At 32.5% G+C, this 18,089-nt stretch overlaps 1 protein-coding gene across 1 annotated transcript; it reads left to right on the top strand.

Moving 5' to 3' along the window:
• The first annotated feature begins 9,260 nt into the window (after positions 1–9,260).
• On the top strand, positions 9,261–16,043 carry LOC110996759. The gene is made up of 2 exons (XM_022264584.2): positions 9,261–9,359; positions 14,513–16,043. Exon 2 carries the CDS (start codon positions 14,524–14,526, stop codon positions 15,631–15,633), a length of 1,110 nt encoding a protein of 369 aa, XP_022120276.1. The 5' UTR covers positions 9,261–9,359; positions 14,513–14,523; the 3' UTR covers positions 15,634–16,043.
• Positions 16,044–18,089: the final 2,046 nt, after the last annotated feature.

Raw genomic sequence — 18,089 nt, 5'->3', positions numbered from 1 at the left:
TCTTACTGAGGTATGACATTCGTTTTATCTATATACAAGCTGACCCGGCGAACTTTGTTCCGCCTTAATGGCAATAAATAAGCAGTTTTTTTTATTGGAACAAAATACAAAAAAATTAAATACCTACATTAATCATTCATTATTATTTCTGTATTTTAGTACATAGGTTACTCTTCACTTAACAAACAACGCAGATGGTCTTCCGACCCGTGAACATGCCACGTATAATTGACCATGGGAAAAACATGAATGTTCTAGATTTAAACCACAAACTTTTAAGGATTGGCCTTGTGATTTGTTGATGGTCATGGCAAATGCAAGACGTATCGGAAATTGAAGTCTTTTAAATTCAAACGGCATATCGGTTGGGATCATCGGGATCCTCGGAATAAGAACTTCCTCACCATTACCGATAGTCAGCAATTGCTCCGAGAAATCTTCAGCAGATGTATCATTAAGCAATGTAACTCTCATGTTTCTTGTCAGCTGCAGTTTCTTCACATAGCGCCATAGATTTGACGATTTGAGGCAAGCGTTTATTTCGTCGGCAGTCGTAGATCTTGGAATTACTGGCAGTATTTAGCAGAAATCGCCAGACAGTAAAATCATTGCTCCTCCAAAACATCTCGAGTCATTGCGTAAATCTGTTAATGTTTTGTTAAGTGCTTCTAATGCACGTTTATGCGCCATTGTGCATTCGTCCCAGATGATGATTTTCGATGCCGCTAAAACTTTGGCCATTACTGAGTGTTTTGCAATATTACACGTTGGTTCTTCAATAGTTTGAAGATTTAACGGTAATTTTAATTCTGAATGAGCCGTACGGCATCCTTCTAACAATGTGGCTGCTATTTCAGAAGAAGCAACTGCAACCGCTATGTTGGATCTCACCCGAACAGTTGCTAAAACTAATGACATGAGGAATGTCTTGCCAGTTCCACCAAGGGCATCTAGGAAATATAAACCACCGTTTTCATCATCGTTTGCCTTCATTAAAGTATCATAAACTTCCTTTTGTTGGTAATTCAACAGGGTTACATTCGTTTGAACTACTAAATCTAATTCCTGGTGATCATATTCACGTTCCCGTTCCAATACTCGATTAAATGCGTCTTTCGACAACAACAACAAATAGAAACATTCATCATTCTTTGGACGAACTGTATACATACGACCATATCGAGTTTTATAGTTCTCTTCACTGTTTATACGAATGGGCAATGGCACTATCATTACATTTAATTATTTATTTAATAGAAACACGACTTTCTTTTATATATCTATATATATAAAAGAAAGTCGTGTTAGTTACACCACTTATAACTCAAGAACGAAAGAACAGATTTGAGTGAAAATTGGTATGGAGGTAGCTTAGAGCCAGGAGACGGACATAGGATACTTTTTATCCCGTTCGACAGCGTTCCCGAAGGACTTGACATGAAACGTCAGTCACTATAAAACGTGGTATAACAAAAAAGAATAATAAAACGCAAATGATAGCTATGTAATTGACGTATAATGACAGCTATGTAATGACGTATATATGACAATTTGATATTTGTAAGAAATCAATATTCAAAATATTTCTATTAAATAAATAATTAAATGTAATGATAGTGCCATTGCCCATTCGTATAAACAGTGAAGAGGACTATAAAACTCGATATGGTCGTATGTATACAGTTCGTCCAAAGAATGATGAATGTTTCTATTTGTTGTTGTTGTCGAAAGACGCATTTAATCGAGTATTGGAACGGGAACGTGAATATGATCACCAGGAATTAGATTTAGTAGTTCAAACGAATGTAACCCTGTTGAATTACCAACAAAAGGAAGTTTATGATACTTTAATGAAGGCAAACGATGATGAAAACGGTGGTTTATATTTCCTAGATGCCCTTGGTGGAACTGGCAAGACATTCCTCATGTCATTAGTTTTAGCAACTGTTCGGGTGAGATCCAACATAGCGGTTGCAGTTGCTTCTTCTGAAATAGCAGCCACATTGTTAGAAGGATGCCGTACGGCTCATTCAGAATTAAAATTACCGTTAAATCTTCAAACTATTGAAGAACCAACGTGTAATATTGCAAAACACTCAGTAATGGCCAAAGTTTTAGCGGCATCGAAAATCATCATCTGGGACGAATGCACAATGGCGCATAAACGTGCATTAGAAGCACTTAACAAAACATTAACAGATTTACGCAATGACTCGAGATGTTTTGGAGGAGCAATGATTTTACTGTCTGGCGATTTCTGCTAAATACTGCCAGTAATTCCAAGATCTACGACTGCCGACGAAATAAACGCTTGCCTCAAATCGTCAAATCTATGGCGCTATGTGAAGAAACTGCAGCTGACAAGAAACATGAGAGTTACATTGCTTAATGATACATCTGCTGAAGATTTCTCGGAGCAATTGCTGACTATCGGTAATGGTGAGGAAGTTCTTATTCCGAGGATCCCGATGATCCCAACCGATATGCCGTTTGAATTTAAAAGACTTCAATTTCCGATACGTCTTGCATTTGCCATGACCATCAACAAATCACAAGGCCAATCCTTAAAAGTTTGTGGTTTAAATCTAGAACATTCATGTTTTTCCCATGGTCAATTATACGTGGCATGTTCACGGGTCGGAAGACCATCTGCGTTGTTTGTTAAGTGAAGAGTAACCTATGTACTAAAATACAGAAATAATAATGAATGATTAATGTAGGTATTTAATTTTTTTGTATTTTGTTCCAATAAAAAAAACTGCTTATTTATTGCCATTAAGGCGGAACAAAGTTCGCCGGGTCAGCTTGTTATTCATATAATTATTAGTAATCTTACAGCTTATATAAATATTTTAAAACAAAACACTTACACCATACAGAAAGCAAAAACAAATTACATGGATAAACAATATATGTATATGAAACAGAAAACAAGTAAGTACATTAATAAAAAAAACTAAAGAAAACGGAAATTTGACATTTGAAATAACAAGTCATACTTAATATATCAAATTAATACTTAAACAAAATCAGAGTTTTCCCGGCTCTTCAAGTAATTTCTTACATCTTTTATCTTTATTAAGAATTATACCAAAGTTACAGACCATACTTTTTATTTTATATATCAAAGATATAAAAAGTATAAAAGAAGAAATCTAAAGAGCACATTTAAAAATCTCAAGAAGATTTTTTTCTTAAGTCCATTGTCGAATTGCTTCTGAAATACTTCAGGTATGTAGGTAGATGGTTGGCTAAATAATAAAGGCAATTAAAATTGTGTTCTATGAAAATGTTAATGGAAACAAGCCCATTCGTTGACCAAAACAATGATAGTTGGCAATTTATCCGACTTATTTGTAAAAACTTTGCGCAAATAGCCTTTTTTATAATAGACTTGTCTAGACACGAATAATTCTCTTAGAATGTCATTTTTGATAATTTCCACTTGAATAAACATTCTAATTAAAACCGACCAAGCAATAGCTACACCGTTAAAAGTCTAGGCCTACGATTTCTGTAACTGTTTCAGTTGTTTTTCTAACAGGCAAGTAGGTGATAACTCTGAATTGTCCCAGTTGTCACGGTGTTTCCTTCACTGTACTTAGGAGTACAGAAATATTCTATCGGTGCGCAGCCGAGGATCAAACTTTCGACCTCAGAAATTAGTCGCACGTTGAAGCAACTATGACAACACTGCTCACTGCCACTGTAGCTGAAATAGCAATAAAAAGAGTGAATGTTTGAATGTGTCCACTTGGAGGTGAAGAAATTCCTAACATATGCCTTATTCTACAGTATTCTGCGATATTAGATCCTCATTTATCGACTTGAATATGAGTCTAATATTTTAAGAATGTAATGATTGGTCCAACACGAAATTGTTTTTTTTTGTTTATATACAGTTAAACAGATTTTAGTCAAAATTAATAGATGCACATAGTCATTTATTTTACTAAATTAAGTTTGGGTGTTGAGTAAAATGTTTTGTCACTGAAAAGCGACCGGATTCGTAGCTCTTTTGTTTTAGATTCATAAAATTTCATGTCATTAATTTGACTTTACGAATTATCGTATATTGTAACATGTGTATCCGGATGTTACATTGCAAAACTTAAACTACAGTTTAAAATCGAACTGCAATGAAAATATAATTAGTAGTCTCAGTCGTCTCAAAAGCAAATATCCTCAAGATTTCCTAATATTTTTTCTTGAGCATATGCGGGTCGGAAGAATCCCCGATGCAGGGGGGAAAGTTGCTTACTCATCAAAACAATAAACAAAGTATCGGAGCCCCACTTATTTTATTATGCACGGCACCCTATGATTTACCCTGCATAGCGTTTATGAAAAATATTTACATCAAGAATAGCATGAAAAATATTTTAATGGAAAAAAATTGTCGTGGTTAAAATTTGTAATTTGTGTTGATATTTTATTTAGCTATTCCATCATAACTAAATGTTTCACTATTTATTTTTACAGGCCAACATTATTTTAAATATGCTTTCGTTGATCACACAATTTTCTAATTGTTTTATATTGTGAAGATATGTGCTTTATACGATAAAGTGGTAATGAGAGAGTATATATAACGAAACTATCCGTCATATTTTAATAAAAAATAAATCGGTGGCACTACAACCTCTTTAGGTCTTGGCCTCAGATTTCTGAATCTGTTTCATGATCATTTTTAAATCTAATAGGCAAGTAGGCCTCCTAAGACATGTCGGTTTCCTCACGATGTTTTCCTTCACCGTTCGAGCAAATGTTAAATGCGCACATAGAAAGAAACTCCATTGGTGCACAGCCGGGCATCGAACCTACAACCTCAGGTATGAGAGTCGCACGCTCAAGCCACTAGGCCAACACAGCTCGTCATCTTTTAATAGATAAATATAATCACAAATTCTTTATTTGCATGATGACAGTGGTTCAAAAAATTTATTAATGCAAAACATGACACAACATTTAAAAGAAACAAAATATAACCACATAGTACAACAAGCGCTCTTATGCGGTTACTTTTATATATATTTTATATATTGTATATCACTACAATGTGATACAATTTACAAAATCTTACCTATTAAATAAATGTCCGTTTTGTAACATACCGGTTAGTCATTGTTGGTTGGTATCTAATAGCTTGCCTTTTACTGTTAAGAGTGCGCATTCACTGAATATATTCTAATAACTTAAGACACATTGTCTGAATACATACGTTATTTTGTCTTTACTCAGAGCAATTTTTCCAAATATATATTTTTTACTTATTTATATTTCTCGCTTTTTAGTTTACATTAATATTTTGTAAGAATTAAGTATAAAACATATTGTGGATGCCTGTGAAAGTACTCGTTAGTTTGTTGTTTGTTTGTACATTGCAAGATGGATGATTTAATTGTAATATTCCTTTAGCAGAAACCCTTTTTTGAGTAAAGGCCTTCTTAAGAATATTCAATTTGGATCTATTCATCGATGTCACTTATTGCGTCATAATAAACATTAAAAAACAGGTATATAAAATAATGCAAATAGAATTCATTACTATTTAAATGTAAGTTGTCACAAAACTTATATGTTGCTGGTTAAACATAGTCTTTTCACACAATTGTTTCTTTAGCAACATTATCAATCAAGGAACATTTCGCGCTACAAATTTATCACGGGCTTCTTATTGTGACGCCGGATAACACAATATCCACCGGATATCCTGAGGGGAGTTGAACATCATATTTTTATCATCATTATGTCAAAAAATTTGTAATGAATTATCGCGGATAAGGCCTCTTTCTTATTTGACGGTATTTCATTTTTGTAGACGGCAAATGCTTAATCAATACGTATGCATACTTATGAGATTTTAGTATTTTTTATATATATTAGGGTTTAGTAGATTATTGCTTGCATCTTTTGACGCCTTCTAAAATACTTACTTTGTATAAATACCTATAAATGATTCGATATTAAGTATACATACATTTGATACATACATTACATAATAATAAGAATAATACGTAAAGACAGCCTGTGCTGATTGTAAAAATGTGACATTTTCGGAAACAAAGGTGTGTTAAAGTGATAAAAAATGTTTAATGAATGAGAGAGTCAAAGTTCAGAGTAGGCTGCTACGCTTTACAAATTCAGAAACTTCAACTAAATCTACTAAATCTTCAAAGGTATTGAACTCTTGAGCCCTCTGACGTTGACAGTGTTCATGAGCAGCGAAAACACTTAACATTAGGTGAGTCTCATCTTGACTGTTTGCCCACAGTTCTATAATAAATGAACTAAAAATATTGTATTAATACGAATGGCTGCATAATATAATCATTACGATTAGTAGAAGTTACAATTTTAAAAAATTACAATTAAACAATTACAACCTAACAATATTTTGGATAGATTAAAATTATCCATACTATGATAGTATTCTGAACCTCCTATACTTTTAGGAGCCCTGCATATCATTGGCTGATTAATGATTGCCTCGTCACCATAATCTGGCGAAAACATTTTTTATTAAGAAAATTTAATATCAGAATCATATATAATTTGGAGGATTTTATAATGGTTCTTATAAGATATAAGTTAATGCATAGGCATTCGGCACTTAAGTTTTAAGTTAAAATCAAATCAAAATATCACTTGTCTATTCTCTACAATTGTGATGAAAAGACACAGAAAATACAGGAATTATTTAAATAAATATATAAATATCAGACAAGAGAATAAGCTGTATTTAAAAAAAACAAAATACCTGATAAGTTATGTTGCAAATGAAAATGCATTTTCTTCAATAAAGTAATGTAATATTATTAAAATTTATGCATATGTATTAAAGTCTCAGCAACAAATAAAAACATATAATGTTCGAAATGGCCGCCTTTGGCTTTTGTACAGAACTTTTATAGGTTTTAAAAATTTTGGCCACGAATCTATGGATTTTGTTTCCAAGAGAAATATCGCCACTTGCTCAAAAGTTTTTTAAGAGACTCAATGTCGCGTGTCGTGCAGAGCAGGCCATGTCCTTTAAAACTGACCATAATTTGAAGTCTAAAAGGCTGAGGTCTGCGCTATATGAGGGCCAGTATTCAGCTCTTATAAAGTCCGGAATGTTTGTTTCAATCCAGGCCAATATTTCTTGCCTTGTGACCAGGTGCAGAATCCTACTGGAATCTCCACAATATATTATAAAAAAGAAAATTGCTGAGAGGTTTCACAAAATGATTCCATACATTTCCAAGTGTATATTGATACACTTTAGCTGAAGTATTCACTCCTTTTTCACAAAAATGTAGTTTTTTGAATCCTTGATAACACACACAACACCAAACCATCACTTGTACGTTGTAACACACAAACGTTGTACGATTCCGACCACTTGAACAGCTCCTTTAAAACTGTGAGCGAATACTTTATCATTTTGCTTATTGTAGTGTTCTTCAATCGTGAATTTTTTTGATCGGTAATTTTTTTTTGCTTTCTGTTTAATTGTAAAGATTATTTAGGGCATGTACTGAATACCGAAGAAATCACCGAGCATCAGGTCTTGTTTTATAATCCGAGCGATAAGATTTTCTGTTACCTAATGGGATTCCGACGAATTCTGGCTTTAACAGCATTATTATAAAGTTGTAATAGCAGGCGGCCGCCCTGATATTTTCTTTTTCGACAGCTGATGAATCTCTTGATAATAATACGAAAATACGGCTGATACCAAACCTTTGAAGTGTCTGGAATATGACCGACGGCTCCATACCCACTTTGTGCAAAGCGATCACTGCAATCCTCTTTTCTTAAACAGTAAAGTAAATTAACAGTTTAAAAAAAAAATTGTACCTAACCGTAGTTTTGGCCAAACTAGTTATATTATGGCCAAATAGTAATCGATATAAAAAAAAATATATTTCGTCTTGTTTTTTATACAGGCTTGAGTAACCTGAAAACGACATGAGATGTGTCTTCAATTTAAAAAATAATTATCGGATTTTTTCATAATTTCAGTAAATCATAATACACTTAGGGATAAATAAACATTGTAATGGTGGAGGGATTTTTGAGTTCACAGTAGGGGTTTTTCAGTTTATTCGCTATTAACAAAACTTTCCTCGTTGAATAAAATAGTAATTGTACTATTGTTACTAATAAGGCCTGCCTAATAACTGAAATAATATGTAATTGGTATCCTAACGCATAAGTAGCTTATCTCTCCATTCCATAGGTATTAATCAATCGTCTAGAAAGTTAGACCGATCAATATGAATTGTTAAATAATGCGACTAAATTAAATTTTACCTTTTTATTATACTCCTCATATTGAGCTTGATGCTCTGCATTTAGACGCGTTACAATGAATTTTCTCGCCTCAGAGAATCTCTACTGAAGGCAGTGGGCGTGCACTGTTTAAACACGCCCACTCGATGGGCGTATCTTAAAGTAATATTTGATATCATATAACAATTATATAAGTTCATAGAACAAGCTCGGTAAGATCCGCTAATTAAGTCGATATGAAATTCTTAGTGATACTCGAATCTGCAAATGTGATGACTCCACTACAAGAATTCTTAATAAACTTTTACTGGTTTCAAACGAATTACATTTATAACAAGCTCAATGGAGCTACACTCGTATTCAAGTATAAAAAAATGAGTACATTTTACTTCTCAACAGATTAATTCAGCCCACAACTTGACTTTTCTTAAGAAATTAATTTCAATCTATAGATATCCACATATTGAACTAATACTCCAAAAATTGAACTTTAAATGAAATAGGGTGGTAAATTACACACTTCATTAAACATATGAGAGCCCAGTAAATAAAGGGTTTTCGAATCCCGTAAAACAATCAAATTTTAGGATAACTTGTGCGTTATGTGAAAATGTGATTTTAAACAGTTGAGTTTAATATTAAATATTATAATTTTTCGCAACCAAAGCGCTTCACTAAATAAGAAAATTTCACACTTCCATTTCCTTTCAGGTGTCCAAGTCAAGAAGGCGGGGCTTGTTTCGATTCTATCCGAAGTTTTCCGACCATACCCGAAGTTATCAGTACAAAGAAGTGAAACCACTTTAGTATGACCTCCAGCGCTTAATACCTTCACTGCTATAATACGGACTTGAGACTATTACTAGGAGGCAGGGGAGGTCAGGTTAAATTGGGGATGTAAGAGAAAATGTATGAAAATTGAGGGATGGGTGAAGGAATTTGCCAGGATCTGTTACGTAACGGCAGTCGAGTTTCGAAAGCGGTGCTAGGAGCGTGTTTCAATTGTTTCACTGCTAACGATAAATAACAACAGCGTGTTTACTCACGTAAACAACGTGAAAAGCTTGGAGTTTTACTAACAGGTAGGTTATTTTTATGGATTACTTGAAAAAATCAGTTACTGTATTATAAATTGCAGTTATTTTATTAGTATTATTCTGATTGTGTTTATTATTTTGTGAGTGTGATTTTATAAATAATTTTATAATAATCTACTAATAGTTTTAATAGAATAACTTTTTTTATACATTTATTTTTTTTACTATTTTGATGTATTAAAAAATAATTATTGAAGTAATAATTTAATATGCTTTTTAATTAAAATTAATATTTCCCAATGTATTGATAGTAAATCGTATAACTTAATCCGGGTAATTAAATAGTAAAAACAATAAAATAACTTACGATCGGATACGATTTTAAATCTATATAATCTGGACTCAAATAAAAAATCATCCCAATAATGTATTGTTATAAAAATCCAGTACTGATTAACATAATCGAACGTTATTCAAATTTGGAAATACCAAATTACATTTTGTTGATCGATAAATAAACTTAAATAATTACTTAAATAAAATTTAATTAAATTGAATTTGACTCTTTCTGGCATTATTAACTATTTTCTAGCTAGAAAATAAACAAACTTTATTTTTCATTATATTTATGGTATAAGTATATATATTATATTGTCTAATTAGATCATAAGATCTAATTAGACAATACAATATCTGTTAAGATAATAATAGTATACCGAACCACTTCAACTTGGGGTCCTATAAGAAAAGAGCGTACCTTTTCTTAAAAGGCCGGCAACAGACTCGCGCGCTCTCTGACATTGAATGGAATGTTTATGATATCATTTACCATCACTGAGCCTCCTGCCGGTTTGCCCTCTGTTAATAATATTCTACACTATTTTTTATTTTCAATATTTTATAGATTATTTACTATCATTACAACATTTTCCCAACGCTGCATCAACCTTGTTTGTTCATCGTTGTCGGGGTACCTCTGTTATCTTCTTTGCCAATTATTTTATTTTCTTCTTGTATCATGTATTGCCATTTCAGCGTTTTACAAGGTGTTTTTGCATCCTTAATTTAGTTTTAATACTTCGTTCTATGTAATTTTGAATGCCTAACATTTATTTTGTGAGAATGCAATTTATAAGATTCCTACCGTAAAAGTAATTGTGTTCTTCACAAAATAGTATTTTTGTATAAGTCAGTTTGCACTGTATTAATGGTTTCATGTATACCAATAATTGTAGGTTTTAGAAGATATTTCTTACCCTATAATATTTGTCAAATTATTGATATCTGATATGATATTACTCTATCCCGTGTTTTACTTCTGATATCTGGCCCTATTCCGACATATGTTTCTAGTAAATAATTGGAATCCATCATCGAAATAATAAAAAGTATATATCACGTTATTTTAATCCGTTTTAAAACTAGGAATCAATACATTCTACACTAAAGACACAAAGTGATAAACTTCCTGCATGTATCGATTAAACTAATTGTTTATTGTATCGGGGCACCCTTGCACCCTTGTTTACGTCTCCCCTTTGTTTACTGTTTTCGGGTGTTCGCAACAACCCCCTTCTCCCCTACCTTTGCATCGCAATGCACCTATTTCAAAACATTTTATGAAATGTTTTTAGTTTTATACTATTTAGTCTCATATGTTATGATATTTTTATAAGATTAATTAATTTAAAATAAGTAACTTAGATATTACTATAAAATGTTTATGTATAATTTTCATTAAATTCATAATTTTTATGTAGAACAAGAGGTGAACGGGCAGTATACCGATGGTAAAATATACATGCCTATGGTAACTCAATCATCAAGGTGCTTGGTTGAAAAAAAAATAGTCTGTTCTGAAATTTCATTTATTTATTTGTAATCCCACGCATGTTAACACATTTTTTTAATTGATAAAGCTTGCCAACGCTCGGCACACTGATACATTGGTAAAAACAAACACAAAATACAATTTTTAATGTGACAAGCACTTAAAGGCAAACATGACATATATTTAGAGATCATACAAATATCAATCAAAACAATTATTAAACAAAACAAACTATTACTAATAAAAAAAAACTAAAATTTCAAAAAACTAAACAAATTTTTAGATTTTAAAGTTAAGTGCTCTTTTCTCGGATCCGGGCCATAGTAGGTGCTGTCCACTCGGAGCCGTGCGAACGGCTCAATCGTTTTTTAAAGCATTGCCATCAATGGCTGTTGGATCTGAGTGTTCGGCAATCGCAATGCTGTATGATGACCACTCGAAAAAACTCTTCTTTTAAAAAGAATAAAATACATTTATACATATTTTCAAAGATTCGTATTTACTCAATAAGATACAAACAATACACAAACATAAAATTCGATATAAAAAGTTTTAGTTTTTTTGTTACGGCTATTACTTTGTATTTATTATTTTGGCATTTAATGTATTAAAATGAAGACAGCAATTTTTAAATAGAACAAAATTTGATGTATAAATAAAAAGATATCTTACGAATCAAATAGTTGCGTGAATTGAGGGCATCTTGCTCCTTCGCTGTCTGTTCTAAAAAAAAATGCCGTAGAAACAATAATTTCGTCTTTCCCATTGTACTGTCCAATAAATAAAATATAATGAAAATATTTCAGTTACGCTACAACCTATTTAGGTCTGGGCCTCAGATGTCTGAGTCATTTTCATGATCATTTTTAAATCTAATAGGCAAGTAGATGAACCTCCAATGCACATGCTGTTATCTTTTTGCGTGTAAGACATGTCGGTTTCCTCACAGTTCGTGCGAATGTCAAATGCACCCATAGAAAGGCCATTAGTGCACATCTGGGGATTGAAACTACAACATCAGGGAAAGAGTCGCATGCTAAAGCCACTAGGCCAACACTACTGCTACCAATACTGAGATTAAAATTTTTGGACTGCCAGGGGAAAGAAAAATCAAATTAACACGAACCTAATGAATTATTTGTAAATTACTAATTAAAGAAAAGCTGATCTGAATATTTGATTGTTCTAGAGGGTAATAAGCTAACCGCGGCTCAGTTTAATAATTCACGGATTTGAACAATTGAATCTGAGAGCGATACCTGTATTAAATATGTAAATTAGTTATTTATTCAACTCGCACTTCGCCTAAAAGGGGAGTCTCTTTATGAAAACTTTCGCAATCCGTGACATTTGTGTCATATTACTTGATGAGAAATCTTAGCTGTAACTTGTAATACAATTATATAATTTTCTTAAGTAATTAAGACTGATTACTATACCATTAAGAAAGCTTTTTAGTAGGTACAATAATTGCATATGTGCCCTATTATTTCACGTTAGTGTTAATCAGATAATGTTATATCAAAGGCCATGAATATGTGATAGGAGGCCCTTTTAATGTTAAGAGATACCTATGGACTCCCACATTGCCAGAAGTCTCGCTCCCGGCCTTTCATTTTAAGTTTTGGACTGTACATAGGGAGACAAATATTGCTTGAAAAATTGACATAATTGTATTTATGCGTCATGTTATATTATATATTATGATACTCACACTCTCAATGCCAGACGGCTCGGTTGTGCGTTGCCGGCAAGTTGATCGGAAATACTTCAGTATGCAGCTAGTAGTGGTGCACGGGAAAAACTAAAAAAGCTGATATAATTTGCCTTTAGCTAATATACTTACTCAGGGAATCGAAATCAAAACTCTAGGTCACCGTCATCCGTTATCAAGCTAAAAAGTTTGCATTGTTTCATGTAAATAATAATTAACGTTGCCTCGAAATTATTTTATTAAACATTTCTTACGAATTTATGTTCTTTATCCCGGTACTTTCCATAGGGCTAATCAAAATTATTAATTGAAGTATATTAAACAATAGCAAGATATCGTTTCCCTCGAGGCCCGTTTCATTAATATTATTTATAATTTCGCGGCGACCGACCCAAGACGGAACAAGCTAATTTCAAAAATAAATATTAGCTCAATCAAACCGCTTCGGATAGTACCTAATAATTCATTGTTTTGTTTTATATTATAAATGTCTTAGCATTGTCGTTTGAAGTCTTGGAAGCCTCACGGGATAGACATTTCAGTGTCTTTTATTGATTATTTTTTAGGATGCGATTTTTGTTACAGCCAGGGAAGATTATTTCTAGTTTACAAAGATTTGAAGTTTTCTTTAATTATTTAAATAGCAACTTACGAGATAGGTGATTTCTTGTCTCTTTATGATTGAACATCATCATTGAGATTGATCCAGTTACTGTCATTTCATTTGTAGCACTTTCACCCAGATGCCACACAAGTATGCTTTCCCATCCTAGACTTGGAATTTTATCTTAAACTCAATCACTGGCTGATTGTCGATGATGATTGTTATAACTAAAAAGAGAAAATAACGTCAAAAATACATAGTATTTTTCAATATAAGAAATACCATCTTTTTTCATCAGTGAGCTCTAAAAATTCTTAAGACTCCATTAAGCTAAGAGCTCCAAATAATGACATCGAAGATAGTGTATTGTTTTCAATAAATTAAGGACGGCCGGCTCTCCGTAAACACCCACCGGCCTGCGTCAACACAATTATTATCCTCGGACAGCCACCCTTGTTGATAAACATACTCTAAATAAATTATCTCGTTGCCAATAGTATATAAACCTTTATTAAAATAATAAATCCCCTTATTAACTATTGTTTTAAGAGACTCTAGTTATAAACCCACTTTTACACAAGTAATATTGAAGTTTCATAATTGTAAAATGTTAATTAATAGTATTTTGTCAAATATATTTTCCGCATAAATCCCACATTTATTTACTTAAACTCTTCTGAGTTAAAGCTTGATAATAAAATATTAGGCATCTAGGAATTGTTATATTAAAACAACATACTGAAGAAATATTCTTCCGACGGAAGCAAATATTCTTCGGTCGTCAACGAATTCAAAAGATTTCGAATTGTTATTGTATGGAAAAACTTTGGCAAGGGCCTTTTGGTATTTGGCAAATATATATTTCTGTATATTATTATATCATCTCAATATTCACTACTACCTTTAGATTTATGTAAAATCTCTTATCAATTACGTTTTTTTGCATTACATATATCTAAGTTATTCTTAACTAAGTCAGACCTCTAAACTACAAGATATAATTATTTATATTAAAATAAAAGTCTAACATTATGAATATTTATTTACAGAATCGACAAAAATGAGTGCGCGGCCGACTACAACCGCCACACGTACGAAGAAACAAAACCATGCCAACATACCTTGTCCTATCGAAGATTGCGCAAGATTCACTTATGGAAAACTACCAGATCATCTCACCAAGATCCATGGTCTCACAGGCGCCGAACGCGATGCGCTCAACGAGCAACAACGAAAGAGATTCTTCAATGGCGAACTATGCCAAGTCCGTTATCTCAAAGAAACAGCTATTAGAGATCTTTGGGGCTCAGATTACGATGACCCTCGTATTAGAGCTAAGATACATCAGAGCTATGCGCTAGTTAAAATACGCATCATTCCACTAGCGGCTACACAGAGAAGTCGGCCCCTGACAGAACAAGACGCAAATGTTCTGACAGCTTACAATGCTAGAACTGCTCCAAGACCTGCGCGTGTTCAACGCACTAGAACTCGAGCGAGACCTTATGCGGTACCAGAGACGAATTCAGTTCAAAGTAGTTTGTCAAGCGAATCGAGTGAAGATGACAGTGCACGTAGCTCGTTGCCTCTATCACCACCCCCATCGTCTCCGTCCCTACCGCCATCACCAGCTCCCTATGAACTACAACCTGTAGAAACACGGCTACGAGATATTTTCGACTCTAAAATTGACGCAGGCTACAAAGCTGTAATTGATGATATGAAGAAATCGATGACGATGGGCAGAACACTTGGTACGAGGAAGCGAAAAATCTATAGAACATACCGCCGATATGCAAAGCGGCTAATAGCATTCTTACACCGACAGCACTCTCCTTTAGCGTACGATGTTGACGTGTTGTTATGCGGAGAGAGGCAAGTTTGCGCGTTTCTAGACAACATAAGTCGAGAGCATAAAACTAAAACCTTGAGAAACTACATTGTTGGTGCAATAAAACTATTGGATTCACGACTTTTCGCTTTAGAAAGAGACCCATCGTGTAAAGAAAAGGTGGTTTCAATGAACCGTGTATATGAAGTTTTGCTCGCTCGACTAAACGATTGTGATAGGCTGCTAACCCAAAAAGAAATGTCACATCATAAGGAAACAACACCTGAAGATGATGATTCCGAACAAGACTTTGACAATGCATACGATGGGCTGGTTTAAAAAATAAGACTTTTGTATATATAACATTCAATATAACATATATAGCGAGATCTACCCTTGGTAATTTGTGTATGTAAATAAGTATGTATAAATAAATTACCAATATATTTGGACTTTGGTATTCGTTAGTCAACGCATTATAATTTTGAATATAATTTATAGAGAACTGAAATATATTTTTTTTCTGATAGTGATAAAAGTAACTTATCGAAGTATTATTATGTAAATACCATTAAATTATAAATTATGTACATATGATTGATACGTGTTGAAAGCAATAATGTAAATTACAATTAATTTCATAACATACTCGTATTATAACATGTTATTAAACATATTTTGTAATATATGTATATAATTTTATACTATTGTATTCGCATGTCTCCGAATTCTATGATACAAGTACTGAAAATGGCATTTAACAATTTTATACTATAATAGTATGCTATTACTAAAAAAATAATTACCATAATAATTATTAAATCATGTAATTCATTTCATTTAGCTTACATTAATGTAACAAAAAAATTACGTAGATTATTATTGGCTATAAGCAACGTAATATTATGTGAATATTTCTCGTAATAATTAATGTTAGGACACAATAGTTAATAAAATATTTACTGTCTTAGACAATGCAAAGTTTTATTTTACCTAAATGTTCTAGTGTTTCCAAAAGTTTAGAAATCAATCAGAATCAAGGAAATAATACTTACGTATGATCTGGCAGGATAACTATTAAAACAACAGACTACTTACATACATTTTTGCAACGTCATTAAGCTTAACACATCCAATCTAATTAGCTACTCATTAATTTTTATATAATAATTCGGACCAAATATATAAAATAATATTTTTTTTAACTGGGGAATACAAATAAACGCATACATGTAACATATTTACTGTGTTTATTGGTTTTCACCATTTCAAAACATTCTCAATTTACAATTGAAAATTCATTTATCTGTGACGCCTCCTTAAGCGCATGCGCTGTTATGTCCTGGGTTTTGGCGCCATTTCTGTTTTAAAGTACAAAAAAAACTGAAATTATCCCTTAAAATGAAGTCAACGTGAATTCACGACTATTTATTATCCTTATTATTTGAATTTTGTAATTTTTAGTATAATCTGTTTACTACCTCAATAAAAATAAAGTGACCTCGTTCGTTGTTTGCATATTAAAGGAAACCAATTCGAGAAAATAATCTAGTGGTTTTTTGATATTTCCATATATTCTATTAGTATCTTAAATATTAAAATACAGACTACATCGCGTTTGAAATACTTGCAGCTTGAATGCCAATTTTTAAGATAGTATGAAACTGGACATAACTAGAATAGATTCTGCTAATGTTTAGTGCACTTGGGATAAATTGTTGATAAATATTATCTACCACCTTCGATGAGTTCGACGCACAACTATGGATATTAAAGTATCCATCTAGTGTCAAATTGCTAGTTTAGGCAGTTTATAATATCAATTAATAGGTGGCGTGATACAGGTATTTGATACTTTAGATAAAAACGCTGCTGCCCGCTAGATAGCGCTTATTTAAAAAGTCAACGCAGTTATATCTTGGGCGCTAGTTTCAAGTCCACCATCTTCTAATTCATGTTATCCTAATACACGGCGATCGTAAGTGCCTGCTCCAGATTCTCCGCTTACAGGCGCCCACGTTCCAAGCGTTCCGTCCACATTCTCGTTCAACAAATAATGAGGAATTTTCCGACATTTCGATTTCTTTCTACTTTTATTTTAAGGTGGGTTTAGATAATGTGTTTTTAATCTTCGTTTGTATTTAGGACAAATAGTAAAGTCACAAAAACACCATAGATATTTATGTTGAATAACAGATACGTCTTATCGACTAGTGGCTAAATTCGCTTAGAGGAGTGCGATAAAGTAGGGTTTTTGTATCACAACTACTATTTATATTGTTTAAATGGTAACTGTACTGAAAACATTCATTTTAATCAATTATAGATATATATTTATATTATTTTTGAACATTTATATAAATAACGATTCAAATCCATAAAATCTAATTTAATCTTATTTTTGTCGTGTAACTAAATTACTCTTACGTCTGTCTCTGTTTACGTTTTGATGAATTTTGACTAAAACAACATTCGTATCCAATCAACACTGTTTGTTGATGACGTTACAGTTTGGAAATTAATGGAAATTAGAATTCTATATAGAAGGATGATTCTATTTTAAGCATAACATTCAGAGGGCTATTCTCGTAACAATCTTGAACTGAAACGTCAAGTACGTTCTTGACGAGGTTTAATGATTTACAGAAAGTTCTGGAGACATATTAAAAAGGTTATTACTAAATACAGAATCTACCAGCTCATTCTTAGCATTTTATAGTTTTCATTTAGTATTTATTTTATTTAAATTAAACTCTAACAGGAAGGTAATTTTTAATTGCTATTATCAACTTTGA

Source organism: Pieris rapae, chromosome 15 (genome assembly GCF_905147795.1).
Source record: "Pieris rapae chromosome 15, ilPieRapa1.1, whole genome shotgun sequence".
In the NCBI taxonomy this organism is placed as follows: Eukaryota; Metazoa; Arthropoda; class Insecta; order Lepidoptera; family Pieridae; genus Pieris; species Pieris rapae.
Note: the sequence above shows the minus strand (reverse complement) of the source record. Positions and strands in the feature narration are given on the sequence as shown.

Coding starts and splice junctions, on each gene's coding strand:
- LOC110996759 (XM_022264584.2), top strand. CDS start 14,524: ATGAGTGCGCGGCCGACTACAACCGCCACACGTACGAAGAAACAAAAC.